The following is a 24,144-nucleotide window of genomic DNA, read 5'->3' on the forward strand; positions in this document are numbered from 1 at the left end:
GCTGGCCTGTTTTACCCTGAGAGGGATGGAGAGATGGAGCAACACGGAGAGAGAGAGAGAGAGAGAGAGAGAGAGAGAGAGAGAGAGAGGTAAAAAATAGACAGACCATTCCATACTAGTCTTTGTACACCTTGGTGAAAGCATGAGTGTGTGTGTGAGTGTGAGTGTGTGTGTCAGTTGTTTAGATAGAACAAGAAGTCCTGTCTTGCATTAAAGAGTGAATCATGTTTTTTGAGCTGTAAACATGGTTATATTGCTTCTAGTGACTGGTATTAATCCTGTACTTAATTTCAGCAGTTTTCAAATTAAGTGTTGCGTCTGCTTCTAGGGGCAGAATATCATTGTTGCACTTCCCTCTATGGGCTGAAATTTTAATTTTTAAATTTAAACCGTGTTGCACTTCTGGCCACGCCTCCATCAGTGATGTCACAGCAGGTATTTACGGTAACCTCTAGCCGCGTAAACTGCTTCGAATCAGAACCTGATCAAAACCCGTGCATTTTCAAATTTTGAATGCTCAGACAGAAGGAGACGGAGCATGCCCAGATATTGAATTTTATTGCATTTTTCTTGTTCCACTTTTTATAGTTACATTTTTCTAGTTAGTTGTGTATAGGATTCAGTTGGCTAATTTAGCCATTATTGTATTTATTGTAGCCTTATTCAACTGATTGTAGCATTTTCAATTGGATTTTTTCCATTTTTTTTTTTTTCAAATATACCAAAATGGTATATCTGCTCCTTCTGGCTCTCTTCCATTTCTGAATCCATTCACATTGGTGAGGCAGAATGCCACTGGTGCTGCAGCCAACCCTTGTATGGATATCATTTTAGATATTCCTTGTTGATCGGTCCAAGTTTGGAAAAAGACATCTTAATATTTCACAGAGCTGGCTACTCAAGTAAACTTAGCACAAACAACAGCATTTTATATGTAGAAATTCACCCCAAGGTCTTGTCTACAACAGAGTGTGACCTGTTTTTCTTTTCCGTTTGGGGCTTTTTTGTATAAAAATTAGATATGCGCCCTATCAAGTGTTCAGAATGTGAGTGCTGTTCTGCACAGCTGAGTTGTCCCCTTGAATATTCTACCCTCTTCATTCAATAATCAGTCCCCAAAGGCATCGCATATTAGTAGCCTACATATTATTTAGTTGAATTACATATTAGTGAATTGAAATGACACTGACAGTGCCACTGATGTTGCAGTCTACCCTTGTCTGGATATTACTTTAGATGTTCCATGTCGATAGTAATAGGAAATGGCCTGGAATAATTTACCAACATGGCTATTTATATCTCGGAACCTGTTTTTTGTGATTATATAAGACTATGTATAATAAGACTATGTGTCATTTCAAGCTGCTGCCACTCATTTTGCCACCTGTTATTAAATCCCAGCATACAATTTAATTTCAGAAACTTATTTTGCCAAGCAACCAATGCTGACTGTTGTAAAATACCATGTGGTCCAATAAGATAATAACTCTGACCAACTCATCAGTGAAGTACAGAGGGAAATTTTCATAATCACAGTTGATAGCCTATAATCTTATAATAAGATGTAAAATGGTAGGATACAGTCATTATTCCAATTGTTTAATTGCATAGGTTTAGAAAAAATATTAAAAGGTATCAAACGTATCTTCACCTAGGCTTAGGAATAGAATCAAATTGAATTTATACCATCAAGCCTAGCCTGCTTTTTGCAGTGGGACTGGTATGGCTATGGGTATTCTTCCTTTATATTTTGCTGATGTAGCTTTTAAATCTGCGCACAGTAAGTGTCTTTACGCACATACAGACCATGCAGACACATGCAGTGACCAGTCATCTATTTCCATAACTACCTACAGTATAAAACTTTCTCTTTACATCTGCTCTTTGGATAGTCTAGGACTACCAATAGCCATCTGGGCCAGTTACTGAGCCCTGTGTAAATGGGCTTAATTCAATAAACCTGCATTTAATATTTGCCACCAAAACTTCAAACAGGCTTACAGTGGAGCAATGGCTGATGACTGACAAGGTATCATTATTTGGTCAATGTGATAAATTATCAGTTGTAAGTCACCGAACTATCAGTTTAGAGGGAACTTTGGTCCTGATGCCCCCTGGTGGGATTTTTTGGCTTCCACATAGATTTCTGGCGATTTGTTTGATCTTTGGTATAATGATAAAAAACGACGAGATTAGTTTTGGACCCCCTTAGGCTGAAGTATGGCAAATGCAACACCTTGTTATACCCAAGTGATGCCCATGGCTGTGCATAAAGTTTCCGATGTGCCCAGTTTGACATTCACTTCATCACAATAAAACAGCAGATCGCTCACATTCAATAAACAGCTGCACAAGGCATGTCTGTGGACTTTTTCACTCCAGCTGTGTTTCCAACACCACTGGCAACAGTTCACTGCTTTACTAAAAGAGATCATTGATGATCTCTGGAATATAACCAGATCTTAATGTGTAATCACTCTGTGTTGGCATGTTGATTGGCTATGTGGGTACAGATGTTTAGGCTTAGTAGTCTACATAAACAGTAGCCTAAGCATTAACAAATCTTTTGCAATAAACGAGGAAATGTGCTTGCATATTTTATTCCACCATATTGTTGCCCAGGCTGCAATCCAACAGCTGTCTGCCCATGAAATGAACCACAAGACGGGAAAAGGTAGGGTAATAAAGCATACTGCACTGAGTAAATTTACATATTTTTTAAATTTAAAATAAATTTTAGCATTTTTGAAAACGTAGACCATCAAAGAAAAGTGAAAAATACAGTTAAAAGACAGATTGACTGTACTGTTGATTCCATTTTTTTTTTCTCGTTCCCAACCCCACGCTTTCGCATCTTTCAAACTTGTGTAGTATGTGGAGATTGTGTGAAAACAGTGTGCTTACACACTCTTTCACACTCAGGATTGTACTTATTGGTGTTTTGGGCTGTTTGTATGTGTATGTGTGTGTGTGTGTGTGTGTGTGTGTGTGTTTGTGTGTGTGTGTGCGTGTGTGTTCGTTTTGGCCTGTAGCAGCAGCAGCAATGGATTGTTCCTATTAAGCCTGGGTTCATCAACACCTCTACCCAGTGAGGGATGTGGCCATCAAAGGGTCAGCTGTGGGACATGAGTGCTATCCATCACTTCTGTGTGTGTGTGTGTGTGTGTGTGTGTGTGTGTGTGTGTGTGTGTGTGTCTGTGTGTGTGTGTATGTGTATGTGAACAGAATGGAGAGAGAGCAGCATTTTGTATGGTCTAGTGAACCAAAAAAGCTGAAAATTACACAGCAGTATTATAGAAGGTTAGAGCACACACACTCACCTTTGCACACGTACACCAAACATGCATGTATGTACACATGTACACACACACATGTACACACACGCACACACACACACACACACACACACACACACACACACACACACACACACACACACACCTCCTTCACTTTGCCTCTTTCCTCTCCTGGACTTTCTAATTTCCGCAGAACTTACTGAAAAGTTTGTTTTTTCTGGAAAAAGAAAAGGTTCCCTCCACCCAAACATCATCTCTTTTTAATTTTATTTTTTTCCCCTTCTAATTCTCCGACTGCAGAAGAGAGTTGTGGGTGATTTATTCGCGCAGATCAAACCAATCCATTAGTGTGCTGTCATAAAGTGTTAATGAATTCAGAGGAAAGTCAAGGCCTCTGGCTCCTAGTTTGTCAAACTAACACAGAGGAGGGACCCAGTGCAGCTAGTCTGGACTCAACTCACGTAATCATTTTTTACTCAAAAATACTTCTGCTGTTCATGGCACTACATAGAGGAACAAGTACACTGTGTAAATTAATGATCAATTTATTAATTAATGATCAATTTATGTGAATATGATCTCAGCTCTCTGGCTTCCTAGCTACCTTTATCTCTACTATGTAAATTAGTAATGTTACCAAACATAGCTTATCACCATATATCACCACTGATCACTGTATGGCAGCAAAACTAAACTAATAGTTGAAGGATCCAAAAGTATGTTTTCCCATTGTGCGACATAATTTAAATACATTTGCATACAAGAAGAGCATTAGGGAATAGTGTGCAAAATTGAAATGTGAAGATTTAGAGTTAAAATCAGATTTTCACAATAATACAACTTTTACTGACTTTTATTAATTGGATACTGCTCAATAAAGAACAGACTTGAAATTTACTTTTACCAAACTGTCATTAAGTTTAATAGTGTACAAGCAGAGAGGAGTGATGTAGTTTGATAGTGTACAGGTATAGTGATGTAGTTTGATATTGTACAGGTATAGTGATGTAGTTTGATAGTATACAGGTATAGTGATGTAGTTTGATATTGTACAGGTATAGTGATGTAGTTTGATATTGTACAGGTATAGTGATGTAGTTTGATGGTATACAGGTATAGTGATGTAGTTTGATAGTGTACAGGTATGTAGTATGTAGTATGTAGCATGTAGTTTGGCTCTTGATGACCATGGTGCCTTGGTGTTTATGCCATGGTAAAAATATGTTCATTCGAATGGCCAATGTATTTTCCTCATGGCTTAACATCATCTTTTTTGTGATTGATACCGTACAGAAATTCTCTTTTGCTTGCCTCCCAGGGAAGTCAGAGTGAGGGTCATCTACAGAACAGCAGCCCTGGAGCTGGTAGGGAGGCAGTGTCTTGCTCTAACCCGGGTCCTCAGGTTGAAGGACGGTCTGTCTAACCTCTAGACCACCCTGCTGTTGATTATTTGAATAACCTGTCCTTGATTTAATTGGTTGGCCATGCAGATAGGAGCAGAATCTTCAAAAGCACTCTGAATGTGGAGTTGGTTAAAATATCTTGACTGGAAATAAAAGCCCCGCTATTAGAGACACAGATAGGAGCTGTTTAAAATAAATAGCGAGTGTACACCATCACTTTAGCTCTCTGTAGCACACGCATTTAAATGGATTTTACAATAAATTGCAGATTCATCCACCGTCTCGTCCGAGCTGTGCGGTCACAACATAAAGTTTATCATTTTAGTTTCATAACCATGTTGGCGACTTGGAGATTAAAGTTCTAATGAAAGCCGAAATCCTCCCATTTGTTCAGGCTCCATTCAGATAGGAAATGAAATGGTGAGAGAGAGCCTGTGTAATCACCAGAGAGAGAGAGAGAGATAAAACAAGAGAATGAGTGCTAAAACGAAGAGGTGGCTGGCCTAAGCCTATATGTGTGCAGGAGCATGCCAACAGAAACCGGCAGGGTTTATTGTTAGCCGCTGGCCTTGATTAACTTCAGCCTTAGTCTCCTGCGTACTGACACTCCAACCTTCATCCAGGAAATGGATAGGGGATTAACGCACTATTGTGACCAAAATCACTGGGTTTGAATCAGAGTAAAGATTATTTGGCTTTAGCAAGGTGGAGATCGAGCATGTCTTTACCTCTATGGAGCTGAAACCCCTTATTCCAGCCTCAGCCTTCAACAGCTTATCTTTCCTCTCAGAATAAATGAAGGTTCATGAGTCAGGATTGAAGTGTTTGTCTGCCAAATATCTTTCCACAAGTGTGCTGGTCTAGTGCTCGGGGTAATGTACGGAAAAGCATTAAACGCTAAGATGATCTCTAACACCGTTTGTGAGACCTGAACTCAATAAAGCGGTATGGAGCACTTTGGCCCTCAGTTATGGTAATACCAGGGCAATTTCACAGGGATCCGTTGCATCTAAAGCACTCACTTTCATAAAATACTTAGTGTAAAGTAGATTATTTAAAAATTAGTCTCTGCACTCAAATACTTCCAGAGTAGAAACAGCTAAAAGTACAACTTTCAACTTTCCTCTTTGACAGTGCATGTATATTTACAAGTAAATTTACATTTTAGGCATTAGCTGATGCTCTTATGCAGAGGGACAGTGAGTGTAAGAGCAGAATTCTAGATCAGCAACATTACAAGCAACCAAAAATAAGGAGAGCAAAGGTCAATGCAATCACAGATCACTAAAACCTCTCATTCTACTCTTTCCTTTCTAGCATAGGCAAGCAGGCAGAGTGTCCCCAGCACCAAAGTGAGTTGTAAGCTGGGGATTGATGCATTAGCTTAGCCAGGCACCTCAGTCTCTCTCCCCCGAAGCCCAAGGCTCTCCAGCGGTACCTTCGCATGGAGGTTTTTAATAACGCCGCTTGTTTGAATCCTGGAACAATGAGCACGGACTGTATTTCAGGGCTGACACTGCAGTAAAATGGCTACACATAGCCCAAAGGGCCAAACGTAACCCAACTGTGAAATCTGCTTCTCAAAGAGCGAGAGGTGAAGGGTAGAAGGGAGAAGAGGGGGGAGAGAGAGAGAGAATGAAAGGGAAGGAGCAAATGAACGTAGTCTCTACATAGGGCCCGTAGGAATACTGATATTCAATGGCACAAGGCAGAGGTGGTTATGTTGTGGTTGGTTACTGCTGTAAGTTGAAAAGCAGAAATGACTGCCTTTTAAGTTCTCATTACAATCATGGCTATGGTGAAGCAGAGATTTTCATCAAGAGGAATATGAATAAGTTTGACTTTGTTTGCTGTGTCCTTCAGGTTACCCAACACAGCAAATGCAAACACACATACTGAATACAGATGCAAGGTGAATAGAGAGATGCCACCTGAATGCTATGAGAATTTTCTTGTACTGCATATTGACCGTTTCTTTTCAAATCTCTTTTTCAAAGCGTACTCTTTGTTTTTTCTGACATCGTATCGGGCGAACAGTCATCCGTGAGCCTGGTAGTTCATGCGTCACGGTTGAAACGGCGAGACGCGGACCAGACGGCCGGGATACACCACGTCATTCTGTTATCTCCGTGAAAAAGAACAAGCCCGCGAACACGTCGCGACCTGTCTCAACAGCTTCAACGAACTGACTTCACCATCTGTTCCCTTCAAGTCCCCGAGAGCGACTTTATCTGTCGTCATGAAGCTCGTTCTGCCGCACAACAATTAAAGGCACACGTAAGAGTAGGGAAAGATAATACAGGGGGGGGGGGGGGGCGACTTGAATGAGGCGGCCATTTTGGTGCAGTCCGGCTCTAATCACAGCTGCAGTTTCACCCCTGGCCTGTTGATTGCGGTGCAGCTGTGGGTGCAGCTGGGAAACCTCGCCGGCCCGCATCGCAAGATGAATCATAATCAACGGTACAAGGACATCTGGCTCCAGACGGTGGGAGAAAAATGCAGCCGAGGGTCTCAAAAGCATTTTTTCAAAAGAGGGATCTAGGCAACGGGGCAGTGAGGGGGCAGTGACGGGGCAGCTTGATCACTGTGATGCTGTAAGGAATAGACATTTGACTATCTGTGCTATCTCACAGATGACTTGTTCTTGCTTGTTGAAGGCTGCGTATCAAAGGAAAAGTGGAAGCTGTAGTGATCAGCAGGAAGGACAGTTGCCCTCTGATGAAAATGACTGAAGAATCACAGTACACTCTCAATGAAAAGGGTTCTCTACAGTACTAGGAAATGGTTGTTGAAGGCTTGGACAATAGCAGAACCCTTCATTGTGCTATAAAGAAGCACCGGGCTCAAATGGTTCTGAACAGACCCTGAAAAGAACCATTCAGAAAAAAATGTGCTGAAAAGAACCATTTAAGAATCTTCAATTCTTCAAATCAACAGTACTTGAAGAACTTTTTAAAGAACCACCCAAGGTTCTTTATACTGATATCATTTTTATTTTAACAAATCACAAGGTTCCTTGAGTCAATAGGTTCCATATAGAACTGCTACCCTAACCAAAGAACCCTTGAAGAACCCTCCTTTTCTGGGTGTACCTGATAACTAATGTTAGCCACATATCTCTGCGCCTTATTTTCCTTCCCTATCTCTCTCTTACTCTTACACTTATTCATTTTCCACCTTTTTTTTCTCTCCGGCTGCTTGCAGAAAAGCCATTCACTTACTCTTTTTCTCACTATTTTCGATTTATTTTCAACTACCTTGAAATACTTGACACGGCTAGAGACTGATACAGAGACACAGAGAGAGTAAACTTTTAAATGAAAGTAAATAATAAATAAAATAAGTAAATAAATAAACCTAGGCCATTGAATTATTTAGTATGTTTAGCACACACACACATGCACACCTAATTGTTACTACAATTTCCAATATGCCGTTATTGGCTTTATTACTATAATGTTATCAATTTTGAAATTGTTCTACATTATTAGAAATACTGATGATTATGTACTATTGTAGAGTGCATTACATGTTATAAAAGCAAGTAATCAATCATCTGAGGGATGAAAGGGAGAGACTGGGAGAAAAGAGACAGATAGAGACAGCAAAACAGACAGTCTTTATCTCAATCAAACCCTACTAAATATCACACACTAGCCAGCTGGATACAGATGAAAGAAATTTCATATAAATAAAAAAACACAATGTCTCTGCAAATAGGAATAGAATCAGATATAAGCTCTTCTTTAAACACTCTGTACTGTCTGAAAAATCAGGAATCATATGAATTAGGAACAGCATTTTTTTTTTTTCTTCTTACACACATGGGCACCAGGGTTTCTGGTCTCTAAATGCGAGTGTGGGTTTGAATCCCATTTCTGACGAGCAGTTTTGATTCAGTTTCCCTATGAGTCCAGATTTTTTGGACACCCTGTGGACCCTGGAGACCCTGACATTAGGCCTTCACAAGGGTTGAAAAGACACTAAGGAATGGCATCGGCCCGTTTGTGAAGTTGCATTTGTTTTGTGCGCTATATGGCATTCCCAGTGAGTGCAGTCAGTCAACGATAAGTCCAAGCCCATATCAGAGAGGCGGAGATCAAACTGCTGTCTGGCCAGCCGAGCTAATCTGTCACACTGAGGTGGCCCCTGGGACCGTGGGTGGTGGACTTCTATACTGCTGACACGCACACCAACACACACACATACACATACACTGATGGAGCCCATTACAGGTTTTCAGCAGGGCAGCAGACAGCCTTTATTTGTCGATTCCTCTGATAGAGCGCTGATGCCTGGGCCTTTCGACTCCAACGCCGGACAGAACAAGATCCTTCGCTGTCTCTACCACAGTTCACTAATGCACTGCTGCTGTCTCTTGATTACACCGAGGGCGTAGGTTTGATTGTGAAAGTGGTAGAGACACATATTGGCAGGTGGGTTTGGCCTCTGCTAGAAAAAATACAGTTTATATTTGCATTTCCTGCTATTCCACTCAATATTCTATGACTGTATTATACTCTTGAACACAACTCTCACTCCTCTCTCCCTGCCTGAGGTGGTCTCTCTCTCCTCTCTCTCTCTGTCCTCTCTCTCTCTTTCTCTCTCTCTCTCTCTCTCTGATGCCTGTATTGATACTCTGACAACTTTTTTTGTTTAATTTTGTTCTTGCACTTGGGTTGAATTACCAAAGAAAGGAGATGTATGTTGCAAATGATGCTCAAATCACAGCGATATGCTGTATGAGATAACATTACATTTCACAGTCTGAAGTCTCCTCTCGCTGCCTGGCTTTGGCTGTCTTTCTATCTGTCTCTTTCTTTCTCTCTCGCCTCTGCAAGTTCAAGTTAATTTATTTATACAGCCCTTTATCACAAGCATGTCTCATAGGGCTTTGCAGAGAATGAGCCTAAATAGATCTAACTGATCAGCAATCAACCTTACAGCAGAATGATGTAAGACAAAAACAAGGAAGCAGAGCAAAGCACAAGACACACAATATCAAGTTTTATCAAGACATAGCAAGCCTACCTGCCCTACATAACCTAGCCACCAGCAGCCTTAGACCCTCGAAGCATACAAGGAAAAACTGCCAAGAAAACCTTATTAGGGAAAAAAAAATGGAAGAAACCTTGGGTGGGCCAAGTCAAAGAGGGATCCCCCACCGGGACGGCTAAGTGTGCAATAGCTGCCAGGACAAACAGTGGAATGGACAGCCTGCTCCACTCCTTTTAAGCTAACATTGTGCTGTTCCTTTAGGCAAAATTGGGTCTCTAAGCCAATCAGATAAATAAGGGACCAAACAAAAACAAAACCAAACAAATTACTGCTCCCAGGGAGTAATATGTGAAGTAATAACATTACTTTTAAAATGAGTAACGTAAAGTACTTACTCTTTTTAAGTAACAAATGTTCACACTGGTGCACACATACATGCATGCACTCTCTCTCTCGCTCTCCCTCTCTCTCACACACACACACACACACACACACACACACAGCCTCTCAGGCCATAACAGGCAAGCTCTCTCCCATCGCACTAACAATCAGGCCCAAACAGTCTGATCCCCTCACATTAGATCTCATCTGAATCTCTAGAGGGCTAGCAGCTATAGCAATGACAGAGGGAGTGGAGGAAGACGAAGGAGGGGTGATGAGGAGGAAGAGAGATAATGAAGGGAGAAGTGAAAGAGAAAGGAGGTTTGCCTTTGTACATTTTTGATACATCACAGCGGAGAAGCGGGTGCGTGCATGTGGTATACGGGGTATAAGGGGTTGTAGAGAGGCAGATAGTCACTGACACAGAGGGATGCTTCTGTAGTTTTGCATCTGATATTCTTTTATATGTATAAAGTAGATGAAAATGAAGCCCTACCAACATTATATCAGCTACTTCATCTATCCACATAGCTTATCTATTTGGCTGGCTGATGCGTCAATACTTATGTTAAGCCGACCACCGAAGAAATGGAGTTCCTGGCCAGGCTCCTATATCATTTACTGTATGTATCTCCATGTTGATAAGAGATCATATGAATAAATAAATGGGATAGAGGGAGCAGAGTGAATAGGATATGGAGGGGATACAGTGAAAGCTGGAAAATGTACAGGCAGAGGGAGGTATTTGAGATGGGAGAAAAAAAAGACAGACAGACTGGCAGAGAGAGAGAGTAAAGAGGCAAGAGGCATGCTGCAGTCGTGTCCTATGGGATAGACAGTAGATTTAAGCTTCCTACTTGAAGATAGTGTTCACCTCAGCTTTCAGGTGGTAAACAGTACTAGAAAATACTGCTCACCTCAGTTTCAGGTGGTAAATATTAAAAGAAAATACTGCTCACCTCAGTTTCAGGTGGTAAATATTAAAAGAAAATACTGTTCACCTCAGCTTTCAGGTGGTAAATTCTAAAGAGGATATTATTCATCTTTGCTTTCAGGTAGTAAATACTACTTTGGAAAAGGGTTTTGAAATTTCGTGACGACACCAACAAGCACATATCTGCAATCAAGTGTAGGAAATTATATATTAATTTCAAATAAAACAAACAAAATGAATGATTTTCATCACAGCGGTCATTTTGTGATCACAACTCTTAAAATGCCATGGCAGGACACAACTACCTGCTGTATTTTTGGTTTATGGTTGACACTGCAATGTTTGGTTCACAGTAAAACGTGAATTCAAATATATCACTCACTAAGTACGTGTGCTGAATGTGAAAAAGATCAGCCAAAGTCTACAGAAAACTTAAATCAAGGGGTCTTGACTTCCAAGTCAATATTTTTAATTGTCTTTTTAAAGTCTTTCCTATGGTTATTCCTATGTGACATGAATGAAGCATCAGAGGATGAAATGGTATTCTGGCACAATATCACCCACTAGCAAGGTGCATGGAATGAGCAAATAAATATCACTGGGAAAGGCCATGGTCCAAAACAAGTCAGTTTTACTAATAAATCTTTGTTCTCAGTAGTGCAAGTGTTACAGGACTTTACTCTTTCCCAGAACGAAAAAAAAAAAGAAACTTAGAAAGAAAGAAAGCTTGGGCAACTCACCAAGGCAGGAGCCGTCAATCTCCTCGTACCCGATGCTGCAGACACACCTCCCCAGGGGAACCAACCAATCGCCGTCGGCTCCGCAGTACAGTTTGGGCGTGTCCCTTTCTTCGGCATGGTCAACACACGCCCCCCTCACCTCCACCAACGAGGAAGAGTCCACTCGAGGCACTGTGTCGGGGAAGGAGGCCAGGTTCCTCAGCGTGAAGGGACATTTCTTGTAGTAAACCCGCACCGAAACCAAGGCGATGCAGGCGCCGATGTCCTGGAACGCCAGGTAGAAGCCCTTCTTGGTCATGGGCCCCACCTCGCGCACCTCCGTGTTGAGCTTGAGGATGCGGTCGCCCAGGTCCATCTGGGTGAAGCTCTCGTCGGCGGCGATGGTGTCGATCTTGGTGTACTGCGAGGGCTTGAACTTGACACCGTGGGCCTCGTCGGTCTCGTGGTAGAAGAGGTTGAAGGTCTCCTTGCAGGTGCCCGACACCCACGGGATGGAGTTGCAGTCGCGCAGGGTGAAACGAAGCTCCACGTAGATCTTCTGGGCGGCCTGGCGGGAGATCCAGTTGGAGCGAAGCCAGTTGTTCTGGTTGGGCTCCATCACGTGGCAAACCTGGAAGGTGTGGATGGGCCGGTTGTGCTCGTCCATCTCCGTGATGGCGTCCCACTGCAGAGGAGGAGGAGGAGGAGGAGGATGATGATAGGAGAGGAGGAGGTTAGGAGAGAAGAGGAGGAGAAGAGGAGGAAGAGAGGGGGAGGAAGAGGTGGGAGAAGAGAGGAGAGAGAAGACGCAAAGATAATGGAAAAGAGAAGAGGAAGGCAGAAGGAGAGGAGAGACCGAGTGGAACAAAAGAAGAGAGAAAGATAGGAATAAAAAGGGAAACAGAGGAGAGGAGACGAGGAGAAGGGGAGGGGGGTAGGAGAGAAATGGAAATATATGAGGGGGAGAAAAAGGAGGATAGAGGAGAAGAGAAGATGGGAGGAGAGGAGCAGGGAAATGAGGGGAGGATAGGACAAAAAAAGAGGACAAAAGATCAGAGGAAAGGAAGAAGAGAGGAGAGGTGGGGAGAGGAGAGGAGAAGAAAAAGAAGTAGGAGTTTGTTATTACAGTATTTTAAATTTCACCTTGACGGTACATCAAATCAATATTTATCGATGTCGTCAGCAATATGTAAATTGATTCAAACAAAAATAATACTTCATTTTTACAAATGTCCAAATATACCTTGAGGGTAAAGCAATCTTTTTCAATAAACAAAGCAAATTGAAGGTGCAACTTCAATCTGTTCAATTCAGTTCCATTCAAATACGCTTTACTGGCATGACGGGAAAGAAACCCATGTTACCAAAGCAGTTAATTAAGGCAATATTATCAGCATTAATAGATCACTAATAATAATGAAACAAAAATCAGTAAATATCAGTGTTATTGGGGATATTTTTTCCTCTTATTCCTCTCTCTCTCTTCCTCAGGTTGATTTATCCCTCCAATGACGTCTGACTCTGACTGCCGAGTCACCAGCTCTGCGACTCCCAGGTCACGTGATCAAGGAGTATGGCAGCTTTGCGGGGTCACGGGGTTACCTGTCCCCATGTTGCCGGGATGGAAGTTAATGGGGGTTTTTAGCCTCCTGGTCCCGCGCCGCTCTCTGGTTTTATTCGAGTGGGGACTGGCTACATGGGCGACCCCAGAACCACCCGACATCGACCTCCCAGAATCAAATTACCTGCCTGGGAAAAAGTGCTCTCAAATCACCTCTCTTACAGTGCGGCATTGCACCATCCACAAGCTGTGGAGTATGCCCTTATATGTGTGTGTGTGTGTGTGTGTGTGTAGACTGATATATAGACCGGTTTGCTGATAAATGGCACCAATTGGCTTTTTATTAAAAATCAGATATCAGTATTGTCCACCTCTGATATGGTGGAGGCTCCTCCTGATGATTTTATTGTTATTATTTTGATATCGGATCTCTGACCAGAGAAATCACTCCAGTGTGGTGTGGGAGGATTTTACTCACCCTGTCTTATGGAGCTGCCAACCCACCTAAATGAATTTCATTAGTATGGCTTTCAATGGAGAGTTATAGAGTCCCCTGATGGTTCAATTGCTGTTTGAGAGGCTTTTACACTCTGCTAAAAAAGACATTCTGGGATGTTTTGGGACCTCAAAATGGCCAAATTTAAAGATACAGAATATCAGAATATCAGCTATCAGCAGCTTCAATCCAAAAATATTGTTACCAGTATAGGGCTTCAAAAACCCATATCAGTCCACAATATACCATTCCTAATTGCAGTATACAATATCATCTCCAGCTACACCGCCATGCCCTTTAATCAACATTATTTTCATTGAGACAAGCAAGGGATGCATATGGGAAGTTAGGTGAAAAAGGCCAAGCATAAAGCTATTAATTACCAACTAAGAGATTCACACATAGTTCTATATTTAGAGGTGATCTGTCTTCATCTCACAAACACACGAAAGCACCGCTGCAAACGCACGCGTCTCTCTATTCTAATTAATGGCTGGAAAACAAGTTCTTTATAGGCAAACACAGTCCGGAGAGTTGGGAGAGAGAGATGCTGGTTAATTTGCCAATATTATTTTTCTGATAAGCCAACGCATTTAATAAGCAGTTTTGCACTTAGCTAAATATTACCTCTTGATGAGAGCAGTAATCAAAGCCTAATGTTTGCTTTCACATACTCATTATCCTTTTTAATAACATGTTCTAATTCAATCACCCAAAGACGACAGGCTTTAATCTGCTCTTCCCTCAAGGTGTCACTGTAATCGTAACATAATTACAGTAAAACAAATTGATTTTGATTAGCTATATTGCCCAGCACGTGTGTGGCGTTGCACGATGAATTCTAATGGGAAAGCTACGAAACGAGGTAATGTCTGGCGAGCTATGGCTTGCAGGCTATATTGTTGGCTGTATAATTCTGTAGCAATACATCAACATCTAATGATGGCAGAAACACTGGTCTTTCTTCCACTATAGCAAACAGGGGAAAAGTACCACAGATATTGCCTTGTCTGTTCATTGCACCCTGCTTTCATGTGTCAATAGTATGTACATGTTGTCATTAATATTTATCATAGATTCACATCAAATGTTTTTATTTTTTTTATTTTCATCATCAAATTTAGTTTTGAGGGGCAATTGTCAGCCTTACTACCTATCTACCTATCTAACTACCTTTGTACTTACCTACCTCCCTACCCACCTGTCTAAATACCTACCTACTTACCTACCTAAATACTAAAATACCTACCTACACATGCCTATCTGCAAAGCTACCTACCTACCTACCTACCTATCTAAATGCATACATACCTACCAACATACTTACCTATCTATCTACCTACCTACCTACCTACCTAAATACTTGCAGTAGATTCCAACCTATGCACATTCCTACCTATCTACCTCCCTTCCTTCCTCCCATCCATTCATCTATCAATCCAAGGATGAAAATTGGATACAAAACACTTCACTCTTGCCCTGTTTCCATCACAACTCTGTTTGCTTAACCTTGTGGGGCCATGCAATGTGCATAAGTGTTTAAACAAGTGTTCAATCCAACCAGCCTGCAGGCCCGCTCAGTCGTCTTTGATCATTTAGTCCTCTGCTGTTGACCTGCATAGGTGTGTGCAGAAGGAAAGACTTATCAAAACCCTTGGGCTCCATCCCCCCTGAGAAAAGGCCCTTCAAAGACTTCCCCATTTAGGCCGGCAATCTCTGCAGCTTAGGAGAGCTACTGAGAGCTGTGAGGTCAGACCCAAAGAGGCAGAGAGATAATGCAGCAGAATACCTTGTCTGAGTAAAAGATTTTAAAAGAAAATACTTGACAAAGTACCACATTGGGAATGATGACAAATGAAAAAGGTTGCCATAAAAATTCAACAAAGACGTGCACGACTTTGTTCACGCTGCAAACAAAATGAAATTGAAGATGAGATCCTCAGTATCTTCCTATCAGAGGGGTTCAGTGATAGAATCAATGGCTTCCAAGCCCTAACAGATAAAGAAAATATGAAAATTGTATGAGTTGAGGAGAGCCAGGCAATTGATATCGCTGTAAATGTTGTATATTTCTGTCACAATTCCTGGACCAAGAGTAATAAAGATGAATATTGACCAGTCAGACAGAATACTGCTGGAAAAACTCTTTGTTATATTGCTTTTGTGTGATTGTTCATTTTGATTCATCTTGTTGTGTTAAAGTATATCTGTAAATATTGTATGTATGCATAAATTTCCTGCTACTTCTGCTACATTTTATATTATTTCTTACTAATATCCATAAGTGCTATGGCAACACAAGTATACTGATCACACTAATGGAGACACTGAATTTCAAAGAGAGAGAGAGAGAGAGAGAGAGAGAGAGAGAAATGAGCTTGTCTGCGTCTGCTGATGTCTCCTTTGACGGGGGTCCTTTGGGTGCTCCCTCCTGCCATCTCTGGCTGACTTTAGCGTGGAGACAACTTGGCCTAAACCAGCCCACCATGGGACCCATAGACTCCCTCCAGTATCCCCGGGGCCCCAAACACCCCAGACTATTACGCTGACAAGGGTTTGACTGACATGGGTTTCTGAGGGCTGATACCAATACTGATATTTTTGGATTTAAGGAATATTTTGTGCCGATAGTCAGTATCTTTAAATTTGACCCTTTGACCAGTAAAACTAGAATCAGTTCAGGTTAACGTCTCAGATATAGACAACCAGTGTAGTATTGATCAATTCAACAATAAATATCTAATCAAACCGTAAATCATATCGGAGATGGGCCACACTGACCGATGTCTGATTTTTAATAATAGGCCAATATCGGCAGTAATAAATATCAGTCAAACCCTACTGCCGACACTTTGGAGACCAAACTCAGTCTCTCAGCAAAAAATCCAGCCAGCAACAGCCAAGTCAGGGGAATTCACATTTTTCTTCAAACGTTTCACTTTTGTCGTGAAGGTCCTGTTGAGAAGTACTTCTTTTTTTCTTTTGTCATGAGAATGGAACTGAGAAGAAAGTATTTATTTAATTATTTTTCCAGAGCCCTGAGAGTTTCGAGTAAACTTGGAAATGACAAATGAAGACTGAAAGGAGGACAAGGCTGCGACTGCTGAGGACCAGCTTGAATGTGTTTTCAATCTCAGTCAACTCATTTCAATTCAGCACAGCTCAATGCTCTTTATTTTTTTTTATTTTTTTTTTTTAAGTCTGTTTATTAGATTGTTTAAGGACAGGTAGTGTATACATTACAATGGCAGCACACACAGAAAAACATAGAGGCAGGATAAATAAATGTCCAGTTAAAAGAAAGCACAAGGATTAAGAAATATATACAGTTATAATAGAACAAGCAGCAAACAAAAAAGGAAAAATGAAAAAGTTACATAATTGACTGGTAAATGTTATTCAGGAATTGGAAAAAACAAACAAAAAAACAAAAAGGCAAAACAAAAACTAACATTGGCAACAACAGTGATCCCCAAGATATGTGAATGTAATAGGCTACAGCATGAATAGGACCTTATCACATCATATCAAGCACATGAGGTATATGAGTCAGTTCACTTCTGCTGGGATGTCGACCATTTGTCGAGGAGCGGTTTCCAGATTTTCAGGAAGACAATTTCCTTATTGGCAAGTTTATATCGAAGGCCTTCCATATAAATCACATTTCCAAGTTCCCTCAGCCATTGGTGGAATATGGGGCTGGACTCAGATTTCCATTGTTGTAGAATGAGGCGTTTCGCTAGCAGAGTGCAGAGTGAGATAGCCTGAGCAGTGGGATTATCTATGGCAGAGTTCACAGGTAACCCGAATATGGCGAGAAAGGGGTCTGGTGTAATTGTTTTACTGTAAGCCTTTGATATGTAGTCAAATATAAAAGACCAGAAGGAGTGGAGCTGATAGGCAAGCGTACCTGTATCCTGTTTGCACTTATCACACAGGGGGGAGACGTTAGGATATATAGCATGGAGCCTTGATTTTGTGTAATGGAGTCTATGTACAACCTTAAATTGTATAAGTCAATGTCTAACATTTATGGAACTGTTGTATATCTTAATTAGAATTGCCCTCCATGTATCATCAATGATTTCAGTACCCAGCTCTTCTGCCCATGCATTCCTTAATTTAGCATCAGACAATACAACAAGGGCTTGCAAGGATGAATATAGAAAAGAGATTGATCCCTTACTGTTAGGGTCGTGGTGAGCAAGGCTGTCCAGTATGGTATGTTCAGGTATATTTTCATAATGTGGTGAGTCCTAATATCATTTCTTATTTGGAGGTATCTAAAAAAGTGCGTTGATGGTAGGCTATAGGACTGTTGCAATTGTTGGAAAGATGCCAGTTTACCCCAAATATATAAGTTTGTGACTATGTTTTTACCTTTCCAGCCGGAAAAAAAATAATCATCTAAGCCTGGAGGAAAAGCATGGTTTTTGCAGATTGGGCTATCCTTATAGACCTTGGGCAAATTAAAGATTGAATTTGCTTCCATGTCCTTAAAGTGTTTAAAATGACAGGGCTGGTTATGCTTGATGGATTTTTTACCTTGGCGGGATTGTTCAAAAGCGCAGGAAGATATATGTGTCCGCAGGCCGCCTGTTCAGTCTGAAGCCAAGAGGTTGTAGTCATTACAGTGGGGTCTGCTGGTAGGCTTTTGCGCCAGAGGGACAAAACTCTCAAGTTTGCAGCCCAATAATAATGTTGAAAGTGAGAGAGGCCGAAACCACTTTTTAACTTATCCCTGCTCAATGCTCTTTATTGACATGAAAGTACGAGTACAATCAAGATAAAAGATGAACACTCTTATTTATGTGTGTGTGTGTGTGTGTGTGTGTGTGTGTGTGTGTGTTTGTGTGTATGTGGGTAGACAGTCCAACAGTAGAAGAAGTTGTACTGGGCAGTTTGCAGTGTGAATGTGTGGGACTGTATGAATGTGAGTCAAGGTGTTGCTGAAAAAGTGCATGGAGCTCTGTCAACTTGCCCTGGTTAAATCAAGGCGTAAACACACACACACACACACACACACACACACACACACACACACACACACACACACACACACTCACACCTACACACACACACGCACACACGTACACCCAGCAAGGTCAGACATAGCCCTAAGCCTCTCAGCCCAGGACATTTTTACAGTTCACCAAGGTTTGTTATTTTCTTTGCTGAGGTGAATCAGGGTAACATGTACATATCTTGGTATGAAATTGAATTGACATTTCCTGTTATTAGTCTGTAGTTATTAATAATAGAGCAATGTATGTATATATATATATATATATATATATATATATAGAGAGAGAGAGAGAGAGAGAGAGAGAGGAGAGAGAGAAAGAGAGAGAGAGAGAGAGAGAGAGAGAAAGAGAGAGAGAGAGAGTGAGAGCGAGAGAGAGAGAGAGAGAGAGAGAGTGTAGGCCTATACACAAGAGAGTGTGATCATCAGGAGATAGAAGAGAATTACTCAAGTCAGGAGGCTGTGAAATGAGCTCAAATGCCATTGTAGATAAACCTAGACCAGAGAGAGAGAGAGAGATAGAGATAGAGATAGAGAGAGAGAGAAAGAGAGAGAGAGAGGGAGAGAGAAAGAGAGAGAGAGAGAGGAGAGGAGAGAGAGAGAAGAGAGAGAGAGAGAGAGAGAGGCGCAGACGTTGAAGAAGAATCAGGAAGTGATTTGTTCCAAAGGGGGAAGAACAATCCACATGATAGGAACATAGTGCCATTTGGATTCCCCCCACTAAAACACCATTCAAAGCTGATCTAAACGCCTCTAAGAGTTTCACATCTTGTCAGCTTGCTGATAGTGTCAAGTAGCTATGTGGCAGCAGCACTTTAAAAGAAGTGAAGTCTCTGCAGCTTTGCAGAGTACTGTTTTCCTAATTGTCTTACAGGCCCTGAGATGCGTTTCCTCTTAATTGACTTCAAAATTAAAGGGGCATTTGAGCGACAACGCCGCACCTTTGGACCAAACACTAGTCAGCCACCTGACAAGACCCAAGCCTCTTTATTGTGCGTGTGTGTGTGGTGCTGAATTGTAATCCAAAAGTGAACTAACTTTCTTTTTTTTTCTATCAATGTGAAAAACTTAAAGTGAAGCCTCGCCCGGTCGCCTCGCTACCTGTGCATAATTGAAAAATGCTCGGCGAAAAGTGTGGTTGATTGATTGCAGCGTGAGGCGAGGCCCTTATAGCTCATCTCTCTCACATGAAAGAGAGCCAGTCATTTTACTGGCCACTCGCCCAGAGGTGAACTCCCTCTATTAAAACCGTGAAAGCCGGGGCCCCATTGAGAGCTGCACTTTTAACTATACTGTCATCACCCGCTCGGCTTCGTCTTCGATGGAAATTAAACATTTAGCGATCCTAACCGCTCCCACCCCGAGGTTGGGTCTGAGGTTGTAAAAGAAGATTTTTTTTTTTTTTTTTTTTTTATATACACACCATTTAAAAGTCAAATGTCCCTCTGTGTGAATGAGAGTGCGTTACCACTCCGCTATAAGAGAATTACTTAATCATTATTTTACTGTCAGAAACCAGCGGGGCAAATTAAGGGGTGGGGGCTAATATGGTTTTAAATGGTTTGGTATTACACTGGTGGGACAGGAGTCTCATGCTCGCTCTCCATTTTAAAAGCTTAATTTTAAAAGCTTCAAACTGAATTCCATTGAATCCCCTGTCCCCCATATTCTGCCTTCCTAATACTTCATAATAATAATTCATAATTAGCATGGATATACATTGATATACGCATTCAAGCTTTGTCCTGTCTGCGTACACTACATCCTGTACTTGTTTACACAGCAAGGCAGTGACTCATTATGTCAGAGCAATTTTGTAATTTTGGAGAGTCTGTTTTGTGCAGTTAGTATGGCTAATGCCCATTTTGTTTTTGTGAACAAACTGCAAAGTGGAAGTAAGTGGTCTTTGGAGATAAAACTGGCAGCTGTTACATTGGTGCCCTGAGACATCGGTTATGCATGCAAAGTACAAACTAAAACTCCCAAACTCATCCACCCCCCTACCCTACACACACACACACACACACACACACACACACACACACGCAAACACAGGCACGCGCACGCCTGAGTACACACACGTACACCCGAATGGACACACTCAGTCATGCATGCGCACACACACATTCGTGAACTTACGCATTTCAGATATTGACAATAACGCGCTAAACGATGATCACCGTTTTAAATCCGTAGAAAACTGGATGTGAACAAACTTTATTTCATCCATTAATATGTTGAGTATCTTTTTGTCATTCACCGAAGTTTCAAAGACCAGAAAGAACATTTCGTTGATAGAAAATCGGTTTCTTGGAGGGCTGAGTACTGTGTCCTCATCTGTGTGAATATATTTATGTATATTTGAATATCTGTTAAACGTCATATCTTAAGTCCTCATGGTTAATTTTGCTGGCCCTCTTATTGAAACAATGGCATTCAGTGACGCTAGAATAAGACAGATACAGCCTATTATCAGATGACCTATGATTTTGCTGAAAAACAGTAGGTAATTTACTGTAGACTTTTGTACTTTACAAATTTGTAAAAATCTCAAACTTGGCAGGTTGGTACTAGATAAAACGTAGATGATTTTGGTAAAAATTACAATTACAGGACCTCCCCCAGGAGTCCTAATCCAGTGCCAATAGGACATGAGGTTGTCTTATAGCCCTTCTAACCCCTCTGGAGGGTAGGTAGGGTAATTGTAATTATTATTTGAGCTATTCATTAATTCTAATCCCATCTGGTGCGACCATATTGGTGATTTCCCCCCTCGACCTGCGATATTAATTTCAGACCCAAATTACCTACTGTTTTTTACTGCCCTCCTAGGTGGTCTGATGATTCTAGTTCCGTCCAGAGAGACACCTCTGGGTTTCAACTCATTTGCAGATGATGAGCGCCAATTGCACTATTTCCTTATTGCCAATGAGAATTTCATTTTTGTCTGGGAAAGTGAGGATGCCCGACATGCAAGTGCTTGTGGAGGCTTTTGCTAATTTACCCTGGACCATACACTCCTACTGGGAGCTAATAAGGCAAACGTCCATCAGGAGAGTTCAATTCAAGATTATGTATTACGTTCATTATTATTGTTATGTGGAGATGAGAAACAGAGTTTCCTCTTTGGTCCAATGGCTTATTTCCTTGCCCTTTTGGATGCGATGTTGAAAGCGGTAATCCTCGACCTGTTTGTTTTTTATTTTGTCTCCATCTTTGGTGTTCATTGCTGTGTTTCTGCACTGCACTTCCCAGAAGTCAGCTGACAATCAAACAGTGTGTCCAGTACTGTGGCAAGTTTCTGTTGATGCAGTTTGAGTTTCTGTAGGTGGCGCTCTTTCCTTTGTCTGTTCAGCCATGGTGGCTATCACTGCTCATGCTAACTACCCAGTTCTTCTTCTGTTTATTCCAAACAAACTGGAAACATAAAACGCATCACCCTCTCTGCACCAGGGGATTTTTCCCAGGAAAGAGCTACCAGATGCCGGGTGTTTAGAACAGCAAAGTTAAAAGCTTTCATGAGCTGGATATAGGTTGAATATGTATAGGTAGGTAGTCAACGATAGAAAATTGACATTTAGTTTTATGAAAAAACCACCGATTATTACTTTAAACTCTGGAGCGCTGTTTGTATCAGAAACAACTAGCAAGCTTTGCATGCAGTGACATTTTCACACAGGAACCTCTGACCAAACAACACATCTACATCTGTAATTTGGAAAAAAAAACATCCAGAGCGATAAGAAAAATAATAGAGAGCATGCGTAACATGCCAGTGCTTGCCAGTACCTTCTGCTCAACAAAATAATTCAGTGCAACGGCAACCCATGTACACACACACAAACACACACACACACACACACACACACACACACACACACACACACGGCCCTCAGCATGCTAATGTGAGTGGTTTTGACTAAGTGAATAGCAGAGGGCCACTTAGGGCGTTGGGTTATTTACTACCCGCTGAGGGAAGATGCTGCGGGGGGGAATCGAACAGTCAGTGGCCGATGAACAGGCCCTCTGATCCATACTCATAATCAACAGGAGGCCGGCGCTCAGCGGACCAATCGACAGGCTCTTACAACTCATAACCAGGCCTCCTCCTGCCCATCACTGAACACAACCCACACACCGGCAGCGGGGCTGGATGGACGCTGCATGGGCATCCTAATGGGGATCAGACTATATACTGTGTATGTGTGTGTGTGTGTGTGTGTGTGTGTGAGATACACTTTTCCTCTTATAAGGGCCATTAGGGATCTAGGGATCTAATATCTAATATCTAGGGATATTAGAGATCTAGGGCTACGTCTGCACACCTTTCCCCATATAGGGGGAAGACCAGGCTCTTAGGTACTGTAGGGGTGTGTTTGTGTGCATGTGTGTGTGTGTGTGTGTGTTATCTGCATAATGTGTGGAGACTGTTTAATCATTTTATCATACTTGGTTAGTTCAATAGTAATACTGTCTTATAGCATGGGCGTAAATTCAGGTGGAGACAGTGGTGACGTGTCCCTACCACGTTTCTGATGACCTAGAATTGTTTCTATCACCAATTTGATATTAATTTCATCTGTGTTCACTGCTATCAGTGCTACAACAAAGTAAAATAAATTCAGTGTTAAACATGACAAACACGTTCCCCAGTGCATAATAAAGACCGTCTGCTTATTAAGTCTCTTACTGGAAATATTACGGTATCCATGTAGCTAAAACAATTTAATAGCTCACCAACAGGAATGGGAACTGGACAGGAGCCTGTCGTTCACAGAGGCACAGGTGACATGAGCCATTATAGCCACACAATGTTATTTAAATTGTTTGTTTGTGCTGGCCCTTTGTATTTTTGGAAGGATTTAATTTTCTGGACTTAAATAATTCCTACCAGCCAAAAGTGTTAATTTACCATTGGAAACCTTGTCTTGCACCCTATTTAAAAACATGAATGAATATTTGATTTGAATGTACGTCTAACATGTGCACACATAGATGAGAGCATGCAAAGCCTTGCTCTGTCTTAGTCTACAACTCAGCCCCCACCAGCTGGTGTAGTTAGACTAGCTAGCATTAGCGTAGCAGCCCTTGGACATGCTAGCTACAGCTAAACAAGTAGCCTATATTTCTCCTTGTGCTGTGCTATCACATCCCCATTCCCTACATGTCATGATATCATATTTGCTTACCTTGAATGTGTTGAATATCGGCAGGTAGTTTTCTCATAGGTGGCTACTGGCATTGGAAGTGTTGCCTCCTTTTGCTGCCACTTTTTTCCGGCATTTTCTACATTTTCTCCTCATTTGCTTTCTATTTTGCATCCTTCTCGAAGC

At 41.5% G+C, this 24,144-nt stretch overlaps 1 protein-coding gene across 1 annotated transcript in view; it reads right to left on the bottom strand.

Annotated features, from left to right (window-relative positions):
* The window catches only part of LOC139651520 (ephrin type-A receptor 6-like), a 179,584-nt gene that overhangs the window by 124,690 nt on the left and 30,750 nt on the right, over window positions 1-24,144 (bottom strand). The window contains exon 3 of the mRNA XM_071528466.1: window positions 11,753-12,416. Coding sequence (XP_071384567.1) covers window positions 11,753-12,416 — 664 coding nt within the window. The remainder of the gene's footprint in view (window positions 1-11,752; window positions 12,417-24,144) is intronic.

Source organism: Centroberyx affinis, unplaced genomic scaffold (genome assembly GCF_046629955.1).
Source record: "Centroberyx affinis isolate AG114_WGS23_722 - 3 ecotype Tasmania unplaced genomic scaffold, CSIRO-AGI_Caff_v1 ptg001678l_1, whole genome shotgun sequence".
NCBI classification, from domain to species: domain Eukaryota; kingdom Metazoa; phylum Chordata; class Actinopteri; order Beryciformes; family Berycidae; genus Centroberyx; species Centroberyx affinis.